General features: G+C 39.9%; 1 protein-coding gene across 1 annotated transcript in view; it reads right to left on the bottom strand.

Annotated features, from left to right (window-relative positions):
• The window catches only part of RPF2 (ribosome production factor 2 homolog), a 37,554-nt gene extending 17,600 nt beyond the window's left edge, over positions 1-19,954 (bottom strand). Inside the window, exons 1-6 of the mRNA XM_025864146.2 lie at positions 19,833-19,954; positions 17,711-17,843; positions 14,720-14,757; positions 9,196-9,235; positions 4,851-4,932; positions 3,757-3,833 (exon numbers count right to left, since the gene is read on the bottom strand). Of these exons, the coding sequence (XP_025719931.1) occupies positions 3,757-3,833; positions 4,851-4,932; positions 9,196-9,235; positions 14,720-14,757; positions 17,711-17,843; positions 19,833-19,855 (393 nt within the window). The 5' untranslated portion in view covers positions 19,856-19,954. The remainder of the gene's footprint in view (positions 1-3,756; positions 3,834-4,850; positions 4,933-9,195; positions 9,236-14,719; positions 14,758-17,710; positions 17,844-19,832) is intronic.
• Between the last annotated feature and the right edge of the window lie 740 nt (positions 19,955-20,694).

Here is a 20,694-nt window from a genome sequence, read left to right as displayed (position 1 = left end):
TATAGTATACTAAAAACATCATAATTATGTGACATCCTTGAACTAATCTTCTGAATTTTTTTTCTTTTTTAAGATTTATTTATTTGAGAAAGAGCGTGAGCCCAGGGAGGGGCAAAGGGAGAGAGAAACTTTAGCAGACTCTGCACTGAGTACAGAGCCTGAGGCGGGGCTCAATCTTATGACCCTCAGAGATTATGACCTGAGCTGAAACCAAGAGTTGGATGCTTAACCTACTGCACTACTCAGGGGCCCCTGAATTAAGTTTTGTTTTTAAACAAAGGGAAAAAATTCTTACAAATCATACACAAACTTTCCAAATAAAATATCTCCAGGCAATTGCAATGTATCTTATCCTATCTAAAATAAAACCAACTAGCCTTAAATTTTAATCATCTCATTCATTAAGGCTCATTTTATGTAAAATAACCATCCCTAGAAGTTTGGCCACATCTTAGAAAATAGACTCCTACAATAATCACTCAATTTCCTGGTAGAATCGAATCACCTGTTGCTTGAGAGTAAACAAAAGGATGAGGCTTGGCTTGGTAATAAAAGTAGGCAAGTGAGAAAAGAAATACTGGTGAAAAAGTCTTAAAAATAAAGAGGTAGGGGCGCCTGGGTGGCTCAGTTGTTAAGTGTCTGCCTTCGGCTCAGGTCATGATCCCAGGGTCCAGGGATCGAGCCCCGCGTCGGGCTCCTTGCTCCGCAGGAAGCCTGCTTCTCCCTCTCCCACTCCCCCTGCTTGAGTTCCCTCTCTTGCTGTGTCTCTCTCTGTCAAATAAATAAATAAAATCTTAAAAAAAAAAAAAGAGGTAGATGTAAAAAGGAAATAAATATGAAAAGATAACAAACATGCAATTCCCAAAACAAACTAAAAATAGAAGGTTATAATGGAATAATGAAGTAAAAGTGAAGGTCCGGTTAATAGTCTATGGGTGGGGGGGAGGGGGGGCGCCTGGGTGGCTCAGTCAGTTGAGCGTCTGCCTTTGAAGGAGGTCATGATCCCAGGGTCCTGGGTTTGAGCCCCAAGTCCAGCTCCCTGCTCAGCAGGAAGCCTGCTTCTCCCTCTCCCCACTGCTCACGTTCTCACTCTCTCAAATAAATTAATAAATAAAATTTTTTTTTAAACTTAAAAAAAAATAGTCTATGTAGGAATTGCCAATGTAAGCATACCATCATCAATTAGTGACTTTAAGAGTTAATGGTTATGCTCCATGAGTGAAAATTTAGTATTCAATTTAAATGGTTCTTGTTTAGAATGAGATCTGACAATAATGGTTTTGTGGTCTGGTACAGAAGCTACAAAGTAACGAAAGTACTCCTTTGCTTAGGAAGTGAAATACAAAGAGTGGAGGGGTTGGCATGCTCCCATCCGCCAGTGTTCACACCCACTAACTGCTGACCAAGTAGCAGCAGTGGTGAAGGTAAAATGGGGATATGGGGCTCATCTCCAAGAATTCATGCACTGTCCTAAAGACAAACTGTAATAGATGAGCTTCCACCACAATAAAACATCACAGTTTATACACTTTCCCAAACACCTTCTAAAATATTATCTTCACTAACTAGTATTTCCACATATATTATCTCTTTTGAATACTTATTTATTTTTCTTAAAGATTTATTTATGTATTTGAGAGAGGGGGAGAGTGAGAGCAGGGGGAGAGGCAGAGGGAGAGGATCTCAAGCAGACTGCTTGCTGAGCACAGAGCCCAACAAGGCTTGATCTCACAATCCTCAGATCATGACCTGAGGAGAGATCAAGAGTCAGATGCTGACCAACTAGGCCACCCAGGCACCCCTGGTATTATTATACCTTTTTAATACTTGATTGCAATTGAGGGTCAAGGGAGTAACTGACTTGTCATGTCACAAGTCATCTAAATGGCCAACACAGGCCTTCAACCCAAATGTTCTGCCTCTAAATCCAATCTCAGGCCACTGTTCTACCTTGTACCTGAAGAAGCTGCTATAGCTAAGTCCGGATCTGGTAAGTGGCTTTTTCAAACCCACAGAAAACTTGGAATGCATGTTCTCTTTTTAGGGGAGACTAGGGAAAGGAGTCATTATATATTTTACAATTCTTTCAACTACACCATGACCCTCAAAGACCCATAAACTAAGAACAATTATGTAACTTTCCATTATAAACTTCAATATTCATTCTTTCAATGTTCATGGTTATACCATTTACTATATGTATGACTCCAGGTCACCAACAGAATTCCTCTGGGCCTTGATCTCCAACTCTACATAACAGAGAAAGTAATTTCAGCCTTACACAGGGGAGCTATGAAGTCTAAATAAAATAACTATTTGATGGAATATTTGATGGGACAGATTAAGCCAGAAGCAGAATTCTGAAGGAGTAGAAGCCCAATTTGGACCCAAGAACTGAATTAGCAGTTTCCTTGCCTTTCTAAGACTATTTACCACTATTTTATAATACCATTTAAACAAAGGAGACTCAAAGATGCAAGTCCTAAAGGAAAGGACTAAACTAGCATTTTGGTGGCCAGCAGCCTAAATACTGTAGGATCAGCTAAAGCATCCTAGGTTTAGAACAGGGTTCACTTTGGGGTAGCTCAGGGAACAGGTTCACTAAGCCTGGGTGGCGTAGTCGTTAAGCATCTGCCTTCGGCTCAGGTCATGATCCCAGCGTCCTGGGATCAAGCCCCACATCGGGCTCCCTGCTCAGCGGGAAGCCTGCTTCGCCCTCTCCCAATCCCCCTGCTTGTGTTCCCTCTCTCGCTGTCTCTCTGTCAAATAAATAAATAAAATCTTAAAAAAAAAACAAACAGGGTTCACTTTGAAAACTCTGGTATTGGGGCACCTGGGTGGCTCAGTTGGTTAAGTGTCTGCCTTCGGCTCAGATAATGATCACAGGGTCCTGGGATCGAACCCCGTGTTGGGCTCCCTGCTCAGCAAGGAGTCTGCTTCTCCCTCTGCCTCTCCCCTCACCCCCCACCACCGGTTGTGCTCTCTCTCTCTCACTCACTCTCTCTCTCAAGTAAATAAATACAATTTTTTTTTAAAGATTTTATTTATTCATTTGACAGAGAGAGACACAGAGAGAGGGAACACAAGCAGGGGGAGTGGGAGAGGGAGAAGCAGGCTTCCCGCTGAGCAGGGAACCCGATGTGGGGCTCGATACCAGGGTTCTGGGATCATGACCTGAGCTGAAGGTACACGCTTAACCGACTGAGCCACCCAGGTGCCCCTAAATAAATAAAATTTAAAAAGACAAGAAAACTCTGGTATTTATGAGGTTCTATAAAATAGGTACTGTGCCAATTCAGAGGGATGGGCCCAGACAAGAGCTAATAATCGCTCTGAAGTCTAACTGCCAGAAGATCCACGTGTTATATGCTGTAAATAAATACTTTTTAAAGTAAAGATAAAGGGGCGCCTGGGTGGCTCAGTCATTAAACGTCTGCCTTTGGCTCAGGTCATGATCCCAGGGTCCTGGGATCGAGCCCCACATCAGGCTCCCTGCTCAGCGGGAAGCCTGCTTCTCCCTCTCCCACTGCTTGTGTTCCCTCTCTCGCTGTGTCTCTCTCTGTCAAATAAATAAATAAAATCTTAAAAAAAAATAAAGATAAAATGAAATTTGCTTTTATCTCAGCACACTAGGATAAAAAATAAAGTTCTTTATTTAAGGTATAAAACTGTAACAGTACTCTTCACCACAAGATGTCACTATTGCCAAAGAGCAATATAACAAAATGCCTTGTATTTTTATGCTGAGTATCTTACCTTAATATCTTTTAGAGAGACAAACTTCTCGATACCCAACTCAATCATATCCAGCACGTGGTAGTCATACATACGACCTAGAAGGAAAACACATTTTCTTTTAAACATTTATTTTTCCCAAACAGCCACCTTATATGTACCCACTTAATCTGCATGTTCAAAATGTTAGTCTCTGCCTCTTTTTTCCCCTCACACCCCACCAAACACGTCCCCTCTTTCTTAAACTTTCAACTCTATCTAGAATAGACTGTTACAATCTTGGCCCTGAAAGAATCTTGGAAATTACTGAGCCAAACTCCCTGATTTTATATAAGAGTAAATAAAGGCCCACAGAAGGAAAAGGGCTTGCTTACACCAGTGACCATGCCAGACCAAGTGCAATACTTACCAGGGAAGGGTTCATTTATGTGGGTAGGTATGTTACTTTGTGTTTTTTTCTCTAACACAGATTTAAGGTACATATATTTTATATCAGGAAAGTATCTGCAACTTTAGGTAAAGTAATATTTACATGCCCATTGTTTACTTGCAATCTGATAGATAAAAACTTTTATTCAAAGTCACAAGGAAAATTTTAAAAAACTAGCTTAGAGCTTACTTGTTACTCCTGAATCCTCAACACCATCAATTAATCTGAGTCACAAAACTGACTCTGTAAATAACAATATTAGAAAGTAAGTGATAGGGGCATGTGGGTGGCTCAGCTGGTTAAAAATCTGCCTTTGGCTCGGGTCATGATCCCGGAGTCCCAGGATTGAGCCCCACATCAGGGTCCCTGCTCAGTGGGAAGTCTGCTTCTCTCTCTCCCTTTGCCCCTCCCCCTGCTCCTTCTCTCTCTCGCTCGCTCACTCTCTCACTCAAATAAATAAGATCTTTAAAAAAGGGGCACCTGGGTGGGTCAGTTGTTAAGTGTCTGTCTTCGGCTCAGGTCATGATCCCAGGGTCCTGGGATCGAGCCCCACATGGGGCTCCCTGCTCCACCGGAGGCCTGCTTCTCCCTCTCCCACTCCCCCTGCTTGTGTTCCCTCTCTCGCTGTCTCTCTGTCAAATAAATAAAAAAATCTAAAAAAAAAAAGAAAGTAAATGATATTTACCTATTACTAGATTATTTGGCCGCTTCTTATTATGGGAGCCAAACATAAATAAAGAACAATCTGACTTCTTTGAAAAGAATTCCTGTAAAACCAAAAAAACTCTAATTAGTGCATTAATATAAGAACTTTAAGAATCATACCTCCGAACTTTAAAAAAAAGTAATGAATACTTAATGAACTAGACAGGAATAAGCAGAGGAAAGGGACTTTATTTCAAGCTTTTTATTTCAATTTTTCTGATTCTGGGGTACCCTAGGGAAAAGAAGTAAGTTTAAGACTAAAAATATGTTGAAAAGTTTAAATTAATAAATAAAACGAGACTATTTATTCTCACCGATGCAGTTTTGAAACAGCACACTAAGTATTTCATTTGCTGAACAAATGCCTTTATTCATTAGACATTACTGCTACCATCAATGGTACATCTTACCATGCATTTAAAATACACATGAAGGGCACCTGGGTGGCTTAGTTGGTTGGGCGACGCCTTCGGCTCAGGTCATGATCCCCGAGTCCCGGGATCGAGTCCCGCATCGGGCTCCCTGCTCTGTAGGGAGTCTGCTTCTCCCTCTGACCCAACCCCCTCTCATGCTCTCTCTCTCTCTCATTCTCTCTCTCAAATAAATAAATAAAATCTTAAAAAAAATAAAATAAATAAAATACACATGAATAGGGGCACCTGGGTGGCTCAGTCGGTTAAGCCTACAACTGTTGTTTTTTTAAGATTTATTTATTTATTTGAGAGAGAGCGAGCGAGTGAGAGCACATGCACAAGCAGAGGGCAGGGGCAGAAGGAGAGGGAGAAGCAGACTCCCTGCTAAGAGCAAAGCCCAACGCAGGGCTCAATCCCAGGACTCCGAGATCATGACCTGAGCCAAAGGCAGCAGCTGCTTAACCAACTGAGCCACCCAGGAGCCCCTAAGCCTCCAACTCTTGATTTCAGCTCAGGTCATGATCTCGTGTCAAGCTCTGCGCTCAGCAGAGTGTGAGTATGGAGACTACTTTAAAAAAAAAAAAAGTTTCTTAAGTGTCCAAATAAATTCCAAATAAATGAAAATGCTTTCTTAAAATGTTTTTCTTTTTACATTCTCTTACTATGACTAACACCCCAAAGCTATTCATGAACTACCTTTCACATATATATATAGTACTCATCTCTATTGTTCTTCTCCATAAAAAGTCCACTTTTTGTTATAATTCTAGAGCAAGCATAGTCAAATTATCTGCAAAAGGCCAAATAGTAAATATTTTTAGGCCTCTTACATGCTTCTATAAAGAAACCCTTTAAAAATACAAAAACCATTCTTAGTTTATGGTTCTCACAGAAACAGGGATTTGACCCATAGGAGGTATATTTGCCAACTCTTGTTCTAAAGCACAGTTCCAAAATTGTAGTATAAGAAATGTGCTACTGAAAAAAAAAAAAAAAAAAAAAAGAAGTGCTACTGGAGGGATACATGGTCAGGAGAAGGAATTCAACCACATTTCAAACATGACCACTGTTTCCACAACTATTGTGAGCTTTAGTAGTCTGAGATTTTCTCCATCCAGTGAAATATCTCCTATCTCTGGAGGTGGGATATCAAAAAGAGGAAAGTCACAATTTCAAGTGTAAGAAAAACTGTCATATCAAAACGAGACTGAAAAAAAAGTACAGAGGGGCTCCTGGTGGCTCAGTCAGTTAAGCATCTGCCTTGGGCTCAGGGTCCTGGAATGGGGCCCTGCATCAGGCTCTCCGCCCAGCGGGGAGTTCTCCCTCACCCTCTGCCGCCCTCCCCTTGCTTGTGCTCTATCAAATGAACAAAATCTTTAAAAAAGAAAAAGTACAGAATGCTACAGATTCTACATCACAACACTGCTACAAAGTGGTCACTCAACTAAAAGCACCATGGTGCCAAAACAAAGCAAGCCCTTGATAAGCAGTATATGAAAGAGACAATGTTGGGTTAGAGCCCTTATTTTCAATTTCATAATCTCTTCAACAATGACTGTGAAAAACCCAAGACTATAATGAAAGTAATTTTGTAAAAAACTGAATATTGGGATGCCTAGGTGGCTCAGTTGGTTGAGCATCTGCCTTTGGCTCAGGTCACGGTCCCAGGGTCCTGGGGTCGGGCTCCGCATCAGGCTCCCTGCTCAGTGGGGAACCTGCTTCTCCCTCAGCTCCTCTCCCCACCCCACTCCTCGTTCTCTCTCTCCCTCTCAAATAGAATCTTTTTAAAAAAATTTTTTAAAAGGGCACCTGCGTGGCTCAGTTGGTTAAGCATCTGCCTTCAGCTCAGGTCATGATCCCGGAATCCTGGGATCAAGCCCCACATCAGGCTTCTTGCTCAGTGGGGAGCCTGCTTCTCCACCTGCCCCTCCCCCTGCTCATGCTCTCTCTCTCTCTCTCCCTCCCTCTCTCTCTCAAATAAATAAAATCTTTAAAAAAAATTTTTTAGGGCGCCTGGGTGGCTCAGTTGGTTAAGCGACTGCCTTCGGCTCAGGTCATGATCCCAGGGTCCTGGGATCGAGTCCCACATCAGGCTCCCGGCTCAGCGGGGAGCCTGCTTCTCCCTCTGACCTTCTCCCCTCTCATGCTGTTTCTCTCTCTCTCTCTCAAATAAATAAATAAAATCTTTAAAAAAAAAAATTTTTTTAAACCCTGAATATTGATTTTTCTTAATATGTTATAATTTTCAATGCAGTCAGTTGCTACATTAGGAGAAGATGTTCAATTTTAGTCTTCTAATTAATTAATGAGATTCTATTCAAAAGTTCTTTCTTTTAAATTCACTAACTAGGGGCGCCTGGATGGCTCAGTCAGTTAAACATCTGAGTCTTGATTTCAGCTCAGATCATGATCTGAGGGTCCTGGGATCGAGCCCCATGTCAGGATCCACGCACTGAGTGGGGAGTCTGCTTAAGGTTTCTCTCCCTCTCCCTCTCCCTCTGCTCTTCCCCCCTGCTCATGTGCATGCATGTGCATGTTCCCTTTCACTCTCTAAAATAAATAAATCTTTAAAAAATAAATGAATTCACTAACTAAAAGGAAAAACAAGTAATGGTGTTCCCCTCAAGAGAACATGATCCCATTCTTTTTTTCAATATCTTTTAATCTTTTTTTTATTTAAGTAAGCTCTATGCCCCATGTGGGGCTTGAACTCATAACCCAGAGATTAAGAGTCAAACGCTCTGACTGAGCCAGCCAGGTGTCCCCCATTCTGACTTTTTTTAAGTCAATTTAGTTTAAACCACTTATTCTTTTAAGGTTTTCTTTAGAAAGAAAGCAGTATCATCACATACCCAAAGTCCATTCATCATTCACCATTTATTATATACCATCCTTTATCTTTTGATTTTATTCACTAGCCTTTTTCATTTAGTTTGGTTGCCAATACACTCAAATAGGAATTTTAGTAAAGCAACTGACAATTGTTAGCAGTAATTCAGGTCGCAGTCCTTGTTCTAAAAATATCCAAAGAAAGAAGTCAGATTTTTAAAAATCAAACTTGCTTTATAAGAACAGACCTGTAACAAGCTTCCTTTTGATAATCTATTAATTATGCACATAAAATATAATTCAACTTTTAAAAATTCTGTCGATATACTTACAAGCAGTGAATACTGGTCAAAGTAAAATATGAGATCTATAGTCATATTTTTGAAAGTGTGAAAGTCTTATTTCCCCTCCAATTTACATTAAAATTCCCTCATATAGGATGATTTCTAGTTCAGAAACATCACAAATTAGGAGTACTAAAGGAGCAGTGATTAGTCTGAATAATCATTTACATGCTCTCTTAAATCAGAAAGATGCTTGGGGTGCCTGGATGACAAAGTCAGTTAAGCGACCGACTCTTAGTTTCAGCTCAGGTAGTGATCTCAGGGTCCTGGGATCAAGCCCCATGTTGGGTTCCACACTCAGCACAGAGTCTGCTTGAGATTCTCTCTGCCTCTTCCATTGCCCCTCCCCTCAGCACATGCATGCTTTCTCTAAAATAAATAAACTTAAAAAAAAAAAAAGATTCAGGGTGCCTGGGTGGCTCAGTCAGTGAGTGTCTGCCTTCAGCTTGGGTTGTGGTCCTAGGGTCCTGAGATCGAGCCCCACGTAGGGCTCCCTGCTCAGCGGGAAGTCTGCTTCTCCCTTCCCCTCTGCTGCTCCCCCTGCTTGTGCTCTCTCGCTCTCTGTCAAATAAATAAAATCTTTAAAAAAAAAAATTCTTCACATTCTGCGTGGAGCACTGGGTGTTATGCACAAACAATGAATCATGGAACACTACATCAAGAACTAATGATGTAATGTAGGGTGATTAACATAACAATAAAAAATTTTTTAAAAATAAAATAAAATTCTTGTACTCACCAATGATGTCTGATCCTCAAATGGTCTTGTAATGTTTTTCCTAAGAATATTTTAAAAGGTGGCCTTAATTTTAATAATCTTAATAGCAATTCACCCATAACAATTAAGTAATATATTAAATAAAGACAATTTTATATTCAGATGATCAAAAGTAAAGCTGGAGAGATATTCATTCATTCAAATATGTATTTAGTGCCTGTTATGTACCAGGCACTGTTTTAAGAGCTAAGGATCCTGGAAAACAAATCAGACCCTTGCTTTCATGGAGACTACATTCTAGTGAAAAAATAAAAATTTCAAAAGTAACTGTAGTGACAAAAATAAAATAGGGTATTCTATTAGTATGAAGAGAAGAAAATGACTACTTGAGCTGAGATCTGATAGATAAGCAATAAGTCACTGAAAAGTTTTGAGGCTAAGAGTATTCTAGGAAGAAGGAACAGAATAAGCAAAGATCCTGAGATGGAAACAAGCTTAGACTATTCAAGAAATGGAAAGAAGGCAAGTGTCACTGAACTTAGTGTGCAAAGGGAAAACGGTGGGGCATGAGGCCAAAGATGAAGACATGGCCCAGATTATGTAGGGCCTTGTTGATCAAGGTAAGGAATGTAGATATTAATAAAGTAATGGGAAGCACTGAAGAGTTTCAGGCAGGAGTGATAAGATCAGACTGAAATTTTCTTTTTATTTATTTTTAAAGATTTTATTTATTTATTTGAGAGAGAAAGAGAGCACAAGCAGGGGGAGGGGCAAGGGAGAAGCAGACTCCACATTGAGCAAGGAGCCCAATGTGGGGCTCGATCCCAGGACCCTGGGATCATGACCTGAGCTGAAGGCAGCTGCTTCACCAACTAAACCAACCAGGTGCCCCTAAAATTTTCTTTTTCTTTTATTTTTTAATATATTTTTTAAGATTTATTTATTTATTTGACAGAGAGAGAGAGTGAGCACAAGCAGGGAGAGCGGCAGGCAGAGGGAGAGGGAGAAGCAGACTCCCCACTGAGGAGGGAGCCCGATGTGGGGCTCGATCCCAGGACCCTGAGATCATGACCTGAGCCGAAGGCAGATGTTTAACCGACTGAGCCACCCAGGCGCCCCTAAAATTTTCTTTTTAAAGGACTGTCTGTCTACTATGTGAGAATGCAATGTAGTATGGCAAGAATGAAGAGAGTAAGAAGCTATTGCAGTAATCCAGAAGGGAAAGAAAAAAATGGTGCATTGGACCAGGAAAATTAGTAGTAGAGCTGGAGAAGCAGTGGGTAAAACATGCTATCTTTCATGCAAAAAGGAAAGAAATACAAATAAATATTTTTCTTTGCTTAAACATGCATAGAGGGGCACCTAGGTGGCTCAGTTGTTAAGCATTTGCCTTTGGCTCAGGTCATGATCCCAGGGTCCTGGGATCGAGCCCCACATCAGGCTCCATCCCAGGGTCCTGGGATCAAGCCCCTGCATTGGGCTCCCTGCTCAGTGAGGAGCCTGCTTCTCCCTCTGCCACTCCCACTGCTTGCGTTCTCTCTCTCGCTGTGTCTCTCAGCCAAATAAATAAATAAAATCTTTAAAAAAAAATGCATAGACAAATTCTGGTAAAATATGTAAGAAACTAATGAGAGGTGGTTGTTCTGGGAAGAGTGTTTATATTTTCACTTATACTTTCTGATTTCTAATTATGTAAATGAAGTTTCTATAAAATAGTTCATGATTTTTATGAAGCAAAATCTATACAGAACATGATCTCAGTTTTGCTTAAAGCATAAAATAGCGACTCCCGGGTGGCTCAGTTGGTTGAACAGCCAACTCTTGATTTCAGCTCAGGTCATAATCTCAGGGTCCTGGGATTAATCCCCACCTTGGGCTCTGTAATTAGTGGGGAGTCTGCTTGAGGATTCTCTCTCTCTCTCGCCCTCTGCCCCTCCCCCGTTCACACACGTGCTCTCTGTAAATAAATCTTTAAAAAAAGAATAAAATAAATGTACAGATATGAAAATATCTGTTCAGATATGAAAATGGGTGAAGGGGAGTGGGAGATACAGGCTCCCAGTTATGGAATCAGTAAGTCATGGGAATAAAAGATACAGTATAAAGAATTTAGTCAATATCATAATAGTGACAGATGAGGGGCGCCCGGGTGGCTCAGTCGTTAAGCGTCTGCCTTCCGCTCAGGTCATGATCCCAGGGTCCTGGGATCGAGCCCCGCATCGGGCTCCCTGCTCAGCGGGAAGCCTGCTTCTCCCTCTCCCACTCCCCCTGCTTGTGTTCCCTCTCTCGCTGTGTCCCCCTCTGTCAAATAAATAAATAAAATCTTTAAAAAAAATAGTGACAGATGATAGCTACACTTTTAGTGAGCATACCATAATGTATAGACTTATCAAATCACTATGTTTTACACTTGAAACTAATGTAACATTGTGTGTCAACTATACTCAAATAAAAAAAGAAAGAATGAAAATATACAGGGAAAAAGATATGTCAGAATGTACATAGTGCTATGAGTGATTACTTATTCCATTATCCCGATTATCTAAGAGAAATATGTATTATTTTTATAATCAGTAAAAAAAGAGTATTATTTTTAATGATGCAAGGCAAACAAACCAAGAAAAATTATTGCAGCATTTATGATTAACAGCTAGCTGTAATTCACAATAAGCAAATATGACCTGTTGGAAACACAGAAAATGCAAATTAAACAAAGTATGTTTTTCACTTCTTAGCTTAAAAATATAAACCAAAAGTAGGTAATGGCCCATGGAACTTATATATTACACTCTGTCAAAAGGAAAATCTTTTCAAAAAGTAATAGAATTAATTTGCCCAATTGGGCATGAAGCTGTACCCAGTAATCTCATATCTAGGAGTCTCACATAGGAACTAATTCAAAAGAATAACTCATTTGTGTAAAAATAGCCATTTTAGCATTATTTATAAGAATGGCAAAACAGAAAAACCTAAATTCCCCCAAATTAAGTTACAAGTAAATTTTAGTATAAGCAGGAACACTACATCAAAAACTAATGATGGGGCGCCTGGGTGGCTCAGTTGGTTAAGCGACTGCCTTCGGCTCAGGTCATGATCCTGGAGTCCTGGGATCGAGTCCCACATCGGGCTCCCTGCTCAGCAGGGGGTCTGCTTCTCCCTCTGACCCTCTTCCCTCTCATGCTCTCTGTCTCTCATTCTCTCTCTCACAAATAAATAAATAAAATCTTTAAAAAAAAAAAAACTAATGATGTAATGTATGGTGATTAACAATGAAAAATTTTAGTATAACCATTTAATAAGCATTATACTGGCAATGAAAATAATACCTAAAGGATCACCTATCAATAGAAAAATGTTTACAATATAAATGAAAAAGGCTTGATATAAAATTTAATGTATGGCAACAACACAGATAATTTTTAGACATTTTGTTAATGAAAGAAAACAGACTCCAAAGGCTGCCTGTTGTATGATTCCATTTATGTGACATTCGGAAAAAGGAAAAACTATAAGGATGGAAAACAGTTCAATGGTTAAAGGCGTGGGGGAGGGATGGACTACAAGAGCACACTGCACAAAGAAATTTTCAGGATGATGGAACTGTTTCTGTATCATGAACTGTAGTGGCAGACATAGTTCAATGCATTTTTCAAAACCCATAAAACTGTACACCACAAAGAGTAAATTTTACATACGTAAATTAAAACAACAACCAGGATGTGGAGAAAAACCCAAAACAGAATACAAACTGTAATAAACAACCCCAATTGTAGTTTAAAGGAATAACACAATCACATTACAGAGGCAGAAAAAACCTATGTTCCATTGGGAAACAGTATTTGAACTGAATACTCTAAAGCTATAGACACAAAGAACTATACACACATTCTATACTCCAGTAAATCCGTTGTTTATAGGGTTGGAAATTCTAACACTATGTATGTACTAGAATTATACAAATAAATAAATATGTATATTATCAATAATGAAAGCCAGGTTTCTTGCTGTCAGAAGAAAAAAGTTCCAAGGAAAGAAGAAAGGCTGGAAAGAAGTCTGTGGCATTGGGCTGGAATTGGAAGTATTAGTATGAACGCATGATTTTTTAGGAAGTATCGATATGAACTCAGTCTTTAAAATACATAAATATAAATTTAGATGTGCATGTATGCACAGGTTAATATGCATAACACATATTTTCAAGCTCTGTCTGCTGAGGGCATCTAGAGACAATGACACTCCCATAGCAACAGAGCATACTTAGTATACTTAGTGCCCAGATCTTTGTTTCTAAATTATCAGTCTCCAATATATGGGAACAGGGCTCCACAGAGAAGGGGTTGATTCCGGGGCTGTTGCAAGGAAAAATAAAAGATGAGTGTAGAGCATCGTGTGGTACCAGAAAGGAAGTACTCAAATACAAGGAGCGTGTTGAAAAAGCACAGGTGCCAACATGAAAAAGATCCCAATGGCCAAAGGTAGAATTTGAGCAACAAAATAATGATAGCATTGGATTATAACTCCAAAGAATATAATAAACATCCATAAGTCCACAGTAATATAAATGAGTAATTCAACAGAGGAGAAGGGAGAGATTTTCCTTACAAAATTCCAATTAATAAATGTAGAAGGAATGAGGGAGATAGAAAACCACCATCAGAACACCAGAGTAATCACCTCTGTAGACAAGATCCATTCATGGATGCTAAAATGAATAAGAAAAAGTGTGAGGAGAAAGAGGATTATTTGCATAGTCTTTGCAGAGTCTCAAAGTATTTCCTCCAAACATTTATTAATTACAAAGGGAAAAATAGTAAATTTATCGTGGAGAAACCAAGCAGACTCACTTTAACTGAGGTTAATGCTACCAACGTAACACATCCTGTACTCCCTGGTATGATTTATGGAGAAAAGCACATCACTTTAGCGGTATTCTTGCCACTTATGCAAAAATGCATAAGGCTCAATCTGTTCATGAGAAACTTAAGACAAATCCAAACTGACGGACATTTTACAAAATAATTAACAAGTATTCATTGAAAGTGTCAAAGTCATCAAAAAAGGAAAGACTGGGGGAACTGTCACAAATGGCAGAGTAAGGAGACATGACAACTAAATGCAATGTAGGATCCTGGAAGAGAAAAAGGCTGGAAAAACTGGTACAACCAAATCAAGTCTACAGTTTAGTTAACATTATTGTACCAATGTTAATTTCTTACTTTTGATAACTATACTATGGCTATGTAAGATGCAACATTAAGAGAAGCTGGGTGAAGGTTATGAGAAATCTACTAATTGCTGCAACTTTTCTGTATGCCCATCATTATTTCAAAATAATATATATATGCTAAGATTACAACTATGTGAGTATTCAATACAAATGAAAACACAAACTGGAAAGAAATAAATTTTAAAAATACTAATAGCTATATGTAAGGAACCGTCGTGTTTTTTAAACAAAGTACTTTTCTAAATCTCCCATAAAGTAACTGTTTGCTACTTTTATAACAGAACAACGTAAGTTAAAATAAAATAAGTCATTACTTACTTTTTATACAGAACTCCATACGGTTTTTTCAGTGCATACTGTAAAACATAATTTATAGCTTTCAAAACAAATTACATTCTGAAAAGCGGAAGCAAAGATTAAATTGCATTGTATCAGTCACTATACACTGGTCCCTGAATCCTATTCTGATGTCTTCTGCTTGGCTCCCTTTTAATCACTTATATAAACCTGCAACATAAGCTTAATAACCTAACTTAGACTGCACTTCCTTAATCTAAAGTTTCTATGCTCTTTCAAAAATCTATCCAACTTAAATGATTCCTTTCATTTCTTTACATTCTACCTATTCCATTCTTTCCAGACAAACTATTTATTTGAGAGTAGAAAGAAAAGCAGACGAGAACAAAAAAATAAATCCTATCAGAAAAGGCTGACGGAGTTGAAATAACGTTGTCTGGAGATAAGAGAACGGAGAAAGAGTCCCGGTGATGACAATCAGAATACTACTCAGGAGTTTAAACACAGCCCTTTAAAAACTCCTGTCATTCAACCCTCTTTTCATTTTTTTCTTACTTCTTTCCACTCATTCACTAATAATCACTTATTACCGGTATGGTCAGTTCTGCTCTACCATAAGGAATAACAAAGACCTAAGGCATTCCCTTGCATTAGGGAAATGGGTAAGTGAGGGAAACAATGAAACGAAAAATGATCATTCATCAACAATCAGAGCTGATGAACAAAGGAAATTCAGCAGTAAAGCCTATCTTTTTAAGTACTAAACTTTTTTTTCTTTTTTTATTTGTTTTAGTAATCTCAACAGCCAACGTGGGACTCAAACTTTCAACTCCAAGATCAAGAGTCACATGCTCTTCCGACAGAGCCAGCCAGGAACCCCTTCAATACTAAAACTTTTAAATAATTCTTGACCAAATGTTTCCCTGCCTTGGTGTAACGCACCATTACCACAGTGACAACTCAAGAATCATAAATATGAATGTTAACTACCGCAGTAACATGTAATAGTGTGCTATTCTTAGAGCTTACTTAAATACAGGGCCAGTATCCTACCAACACAATGACACTGAGACAGAAAGATGAACATGTATTAGACATTCAGATATCTGAACTATTGTGTTTAACAAGCACAGAAAGTTTAGTCAAGTTTAAAAGTCTATTCAATTACTTGGTTGATTTAAGTCAAAGAACCTATTGGCTGTATTCAAGGCCTAAATATTCAACCACCAACTAGGTATCTCCATAGACTATGCTTTCTAATCATTGATTAGACATTTACTGGGCATCTACCATGTGCCACACACTGGGCTAAACATCAGGCTACAGAGGTAGAAAAAAACATAGTTTTTATCTTCATCACTTACATTACAGGTCCTGAACTGAACATACCACTTCTCTCTCCAAACCTGCTCCACCTGGTGTATTCTCTAATTGGCATTATCACTCATCAAGAACCCAACCCAGACACCATGCCCAAACTCTTCTACCCTCAACATCTAGTCTCTCCGATCATCTCTCATTTTCACTGGCAATACCACACTCCAGATACTCATTACCTGCCTGACAGCAATGGCTGAATTAGTTTCCCACATTTGCTCTCAATTTTTTCTTTTTTTTCTTAAAGATTTTATTTATTTATTTGACAGAGAGAGACACAGTGAGAGAGGGAACACAAGCAGGGGGAGTGGGAGAGGGAGAAGCAGGCTTCCCGCAGAGCAGGGAGCCCGATGTGGGGCTCGATCCCAGGACCCCGGGATCGTGACCTGAGCCGAAGGCAGACGCTTAACGACTAAGCCACCCAGGCGCCCTGCTCTCAATTTTCTCTGGTCAAACCGATTAAAGGAGCTGATCATATCTGTCACCTCCAATCTTTCAATGGTTCCTTAGAGCTTTCAGAACAAAGCTCAAACTCCATGTTATCTGATCCCTGTCTGTTCTTCTAGCTCCATGGAGCCCATTTTCCCTTCAGCCATCCCCAATTACTTGCAGTTCCCCAAATGCATCGTGCTCCCTCACATTCCCTTTTGTTGTTATTGTTTTTTGTTTGTTCGTTTTTTGCACAGGTATGTCCCTCAGCCTTGGAAGACTTTCTCCTCCTCTTCCTCTCCTCCTACTTGCTCCAACTCCTCCTTCGAAACGAAGTGTAAGTATCTTCTCTGGGAAGCCCACTGTGTGTGGCTACCCTTATGGGATTTTAACTCTGCCTCCCATCCTACCCTGTACATGCCTCCAGCACAGCACTTAATTCACAGTGCTATAATTTCTTACTTGCCGGTCTCCCTCATTAAGCTCACTGAAGGGATAGATGTGTCTTATATAACTATTAATCCTCAGCACCTAGCACAGTACTTGGTATTGCTGAAGGAATAGACAGTAATATGCAGTTATTTCACTTTATAAACTAGATATGTTCTTTAAATGCGAGTAAACCAAATTCTAGTAATTGAAACCAGCTGAATTTTACTAAGGGAACTACAGTAGTTGCTTTAAGGAAAACCAGTGGTTAGTGTCTTGCCAAGGCAAATAACCTCCAACTTGAGCCTTTCTCTAAGGCTAGCCGTTCTTAAGGCAAGGCAAACTTATCCATGTATTTCTCCAGCAGCCTAAACTAGTATGCTGAAAGTTTCCTAAAATAATTTCAATACCATCTGAAAAATAAGTGTGCAGGGACGCCTGGCTGGTTCAGTAGGAAGAGCATGCAACTTGCGATCTCAGGGTTGTTAAGTTCGAGCCCCACGGTGGGTGTAGAGATTACTTAAAAATCTTTAAAAAATTAAAAAATAGGGGTGCCTGGGTGGCTCAGTCGTTGAGCATCTGCGTTCGGCTCAGGTCATGGTCCCAGGGTTCTGGGATCGAGCCCGGCGTCGGGCTCCCTGCTCAGCGGGGAGCCTGCTTCTCCCTCTGCCTGCCGTTCTCCCTGCTTGTGTTCCCTCTCTCACCGTCTCTTTCTCTGTCAAATAAATAAAATCTTAAAAAAAAAAAATTAAAAACTAAGTGTATATATATACATACCACATCTTTAAGTACTTGTGTCACCATGGAATTTGCATTTCCCCCTTTAATCAGCATAGCATTTTTAATATTTTCACTGAGTTTCGGTTCTCTCTTCTCAAGGAATCTCTTGGCTCTTTTCGTTTTGGGCTTTCTGTTCAGAAAATCACAATTCATAACAACTTAAAACGTTTTCCTCAGAGTACAAAACCATGACTTGACTAACATGCAAATTCTTAAAAACCAACAGATATTACAGAACATTTATCAGTCAGGATTCTACCACTAAACAAAATCTCACTTTTTAGGGAGATAATAGTACAAGGTATTCAGTTATTACTGTGAAGTGTTAATTAGCTTTTGATTTTTTTTAAAAATGCTTTCATTTTTTTATACCCCCAACATTCTTTCATTACCGCTTTTTTTCAAAACCTTTATTTAAAAAAAAAAGACTCAATGCATATACTGTTGCTATTTTTACTCCATTATTTTTTCTTCAGTCTAAATAAAGCAAATAGTACTTACCCTAACACAAAGAATTGCACACCAACTAGTGACCAATCTGTGGGCAGTTACTAAACAGAGAGAGGCTACTAAATGCCTCTCTTTCATCCAGGTTTAAGACCACAATGCCTAGTAGGAAGTATACACAATTCCACTCCAACATCACAGCTGAGAAAGTCAAATATTATTGCTACCAATGGGGGATAATAATGACTGACAACTTCATAGAGTCACTCTATTAAGGTTTATCTTCACCCAGATTCCACAACACAGGTAAAATTATTATCTTCATTTTACAGATGAGGCAACTGAGGCTAGGGAGGTAACGCAGCCAAGGTCACACATCTTACAAGTAGGCAATCTTCAAAATGAGCGAGATTTAAAAACTCATCTAGACCAATCACAGCAAAATATGAAGGGAAAACAAATTCATTATTCTGATCTTACGATGTGACAGCAGGAGTAGAATGTTTTTATACATTTCTGTTCAGAAAACGGGCTTCACTTCTGCTTCCACTATATCTTGCTTTTCCAACAGTTCTCTGCCATCTACTGAAAGAATTCCTCCTCTCTTAAGTAACTATGACCCTCCATCCTCCTTTCAGTCCTATGGACACTTTGGACAGCAAAAGAAAAACAGAATATACACACACTCAATTTATCACGCAGAGTTTAAAAATTCTCCTCCAGAAAAAATGTCAAGCAATATAAAGCTTCCAGTCATTTGCTGTTTGATAAAGATATGCGTTTGTTAAATCAAATCAAGAAATATTTAGTACGTCTAAACTAAAAAAAATAAAAGTGCTCTATACTCTACATTCCATGTGGTTTGTTACTTCTCACTAGCCAGCAACTAATGCAAATAACATCTTATATATTTTATCATCTGTTTGTGCCCCAATCAGATCGTAGTCTTACTCATCTTTGCCATCCCCATACATGGAGGAATATATAGCAGATGCGCAAAAATCTCTGAATTAATGACTAAAAAAAGAACTTGTTTTGGTTGGATGTTAACCCAGGCAAATCTCAAGAAGTAAGAGTAGAACTATTTAGGAGATCAATAAATATTTTCTGAACGCATTTAAAACAAACATCAACTCAAGAAGAGAAAGAAAAAGCTAATCAACATGTCTACGTGCTGTAGCAAAAAGGCTTTACATACATTCTCGCCAATAAGCCTCACAGTTCTACTAAGTACGATTATTACGAACGCTATTTTACAAAGTAAACCGAGGTTTAGGGGTATTATATCGCCCAAAGTCACAAAGCTTTGAGAACGCGCCCGAACTGTCACCTACAGCTGTCAAATTCCGAGGCCTTGTGCTGGTGACCACTCATTCCCTCACACTTCTTGGGAAGCCCAGGACGTTTCTAACTGGACAAGATAAAAGCGGCCATCTCCGTGCTACCGCCTGGCAGCTCCCACTAGTGGGCAGGAAGGCTCTCCGTCTCCCCGCGGGCGGCACCAACAGAGGGAGACCCAGGCTAGTTGGATAGATCGGCCCACCGCAGGCCCAACTGACAAAGAGCGGGAGGAACGAGTGGCAGCCAGGCGGAGCAGACACTTTTTCACTCCTTCCCACCACAGGAGTCCCACTCTCTAACGTCCCCCAGAGAAGGGACCCAGCGCACTTACACAACTCGATCCAAAGCGTCCATGGCTACCGCAACGCGAATCCCGGGAACGCACGTGCACGGCGCGCTTCCGCGAGATAGGCCAGTGTTCCGGAACAGGCGGAACCGGAACTTGCGGGTAACGCCACTTCCTGGGACCGCCCGGTCGTGGACGCTTGGGCTAGTGCTGCGTTCCCTTGGTTACAGATTGTCTTTTAGCCGGAAATAAACACTCTAGGTAACACCGCCTGTAGCCGCATGATGTACACGCCTGTGTGTACACTCGGAATAAGATATTCAGGGACCAGATGTTATTCTTCTGGGAATCTCCCAAAATGCTAAAAAGGTTGATGACATGATAGGTATTCACGTAGTGGCTAAAAATGTCAATGGGAAATGTGCACTATTGACTGAACTGTAAGATCAGTGAGGCAAAATTTAAAACTACCACAGTGGCTCATAAAAGGTGTGCAGAAAATAACCCTGCTGGGGAGCCTGGGTGGCTCAGTCGTTGGGCGCCTGCCTTCGGCTCAGGTCATGGTCCCGGGGTCCTGGGATCGAGCCCCGCATCGGGCTCCTTGCTCGGCGGGAGGCCTGCTTCTCCCTCTCCCACTCCCCCTGCTTGTGTTCCCTCTCTCGCTGTGTGGCTGCCAAATAAATAAATAAAATCTTTAAAAAAAAAAAAAGAAAAGGGCGTGGGAAAGCATGTCTGACAGAGGTAACAGCAGAGATGAAAAAAAAGAAAGAAAATAACAGTGCTGATCCTTATTTTTCCCCCAATTTTTGAGTTGCCATATACTTCATATACCATAAATTTTACCCCTGTAAAGTGTACATGTCAGTGGTTTTTAGTATATTCGCAAAGGTAAAACTATCACCACTAT

Source organism: Callorhinus ursinus, unplaced genomic scaffold (genome assembly GCF_003265705.2).
Source record: "Callorhinus ursinus isolate GAN/ISIS: 27379988/994484 unplaced genomic scaffold, GSC_fseal_2.0 scaffold6, whole genome shotgun sequence".
Taxonomy (NCBI): domain Eukaryota; kingdom Metazoa; phylum Chordata; class Mammalia; order Carnivora; family Otariidae; genus Callorhinus; species Callorhinus ursinus.
The sequence above is the reverse complement of the archived record's forward strand: the minus strand, read 5'-3'. Positions and strand labels throughout refer to the sequence as shown.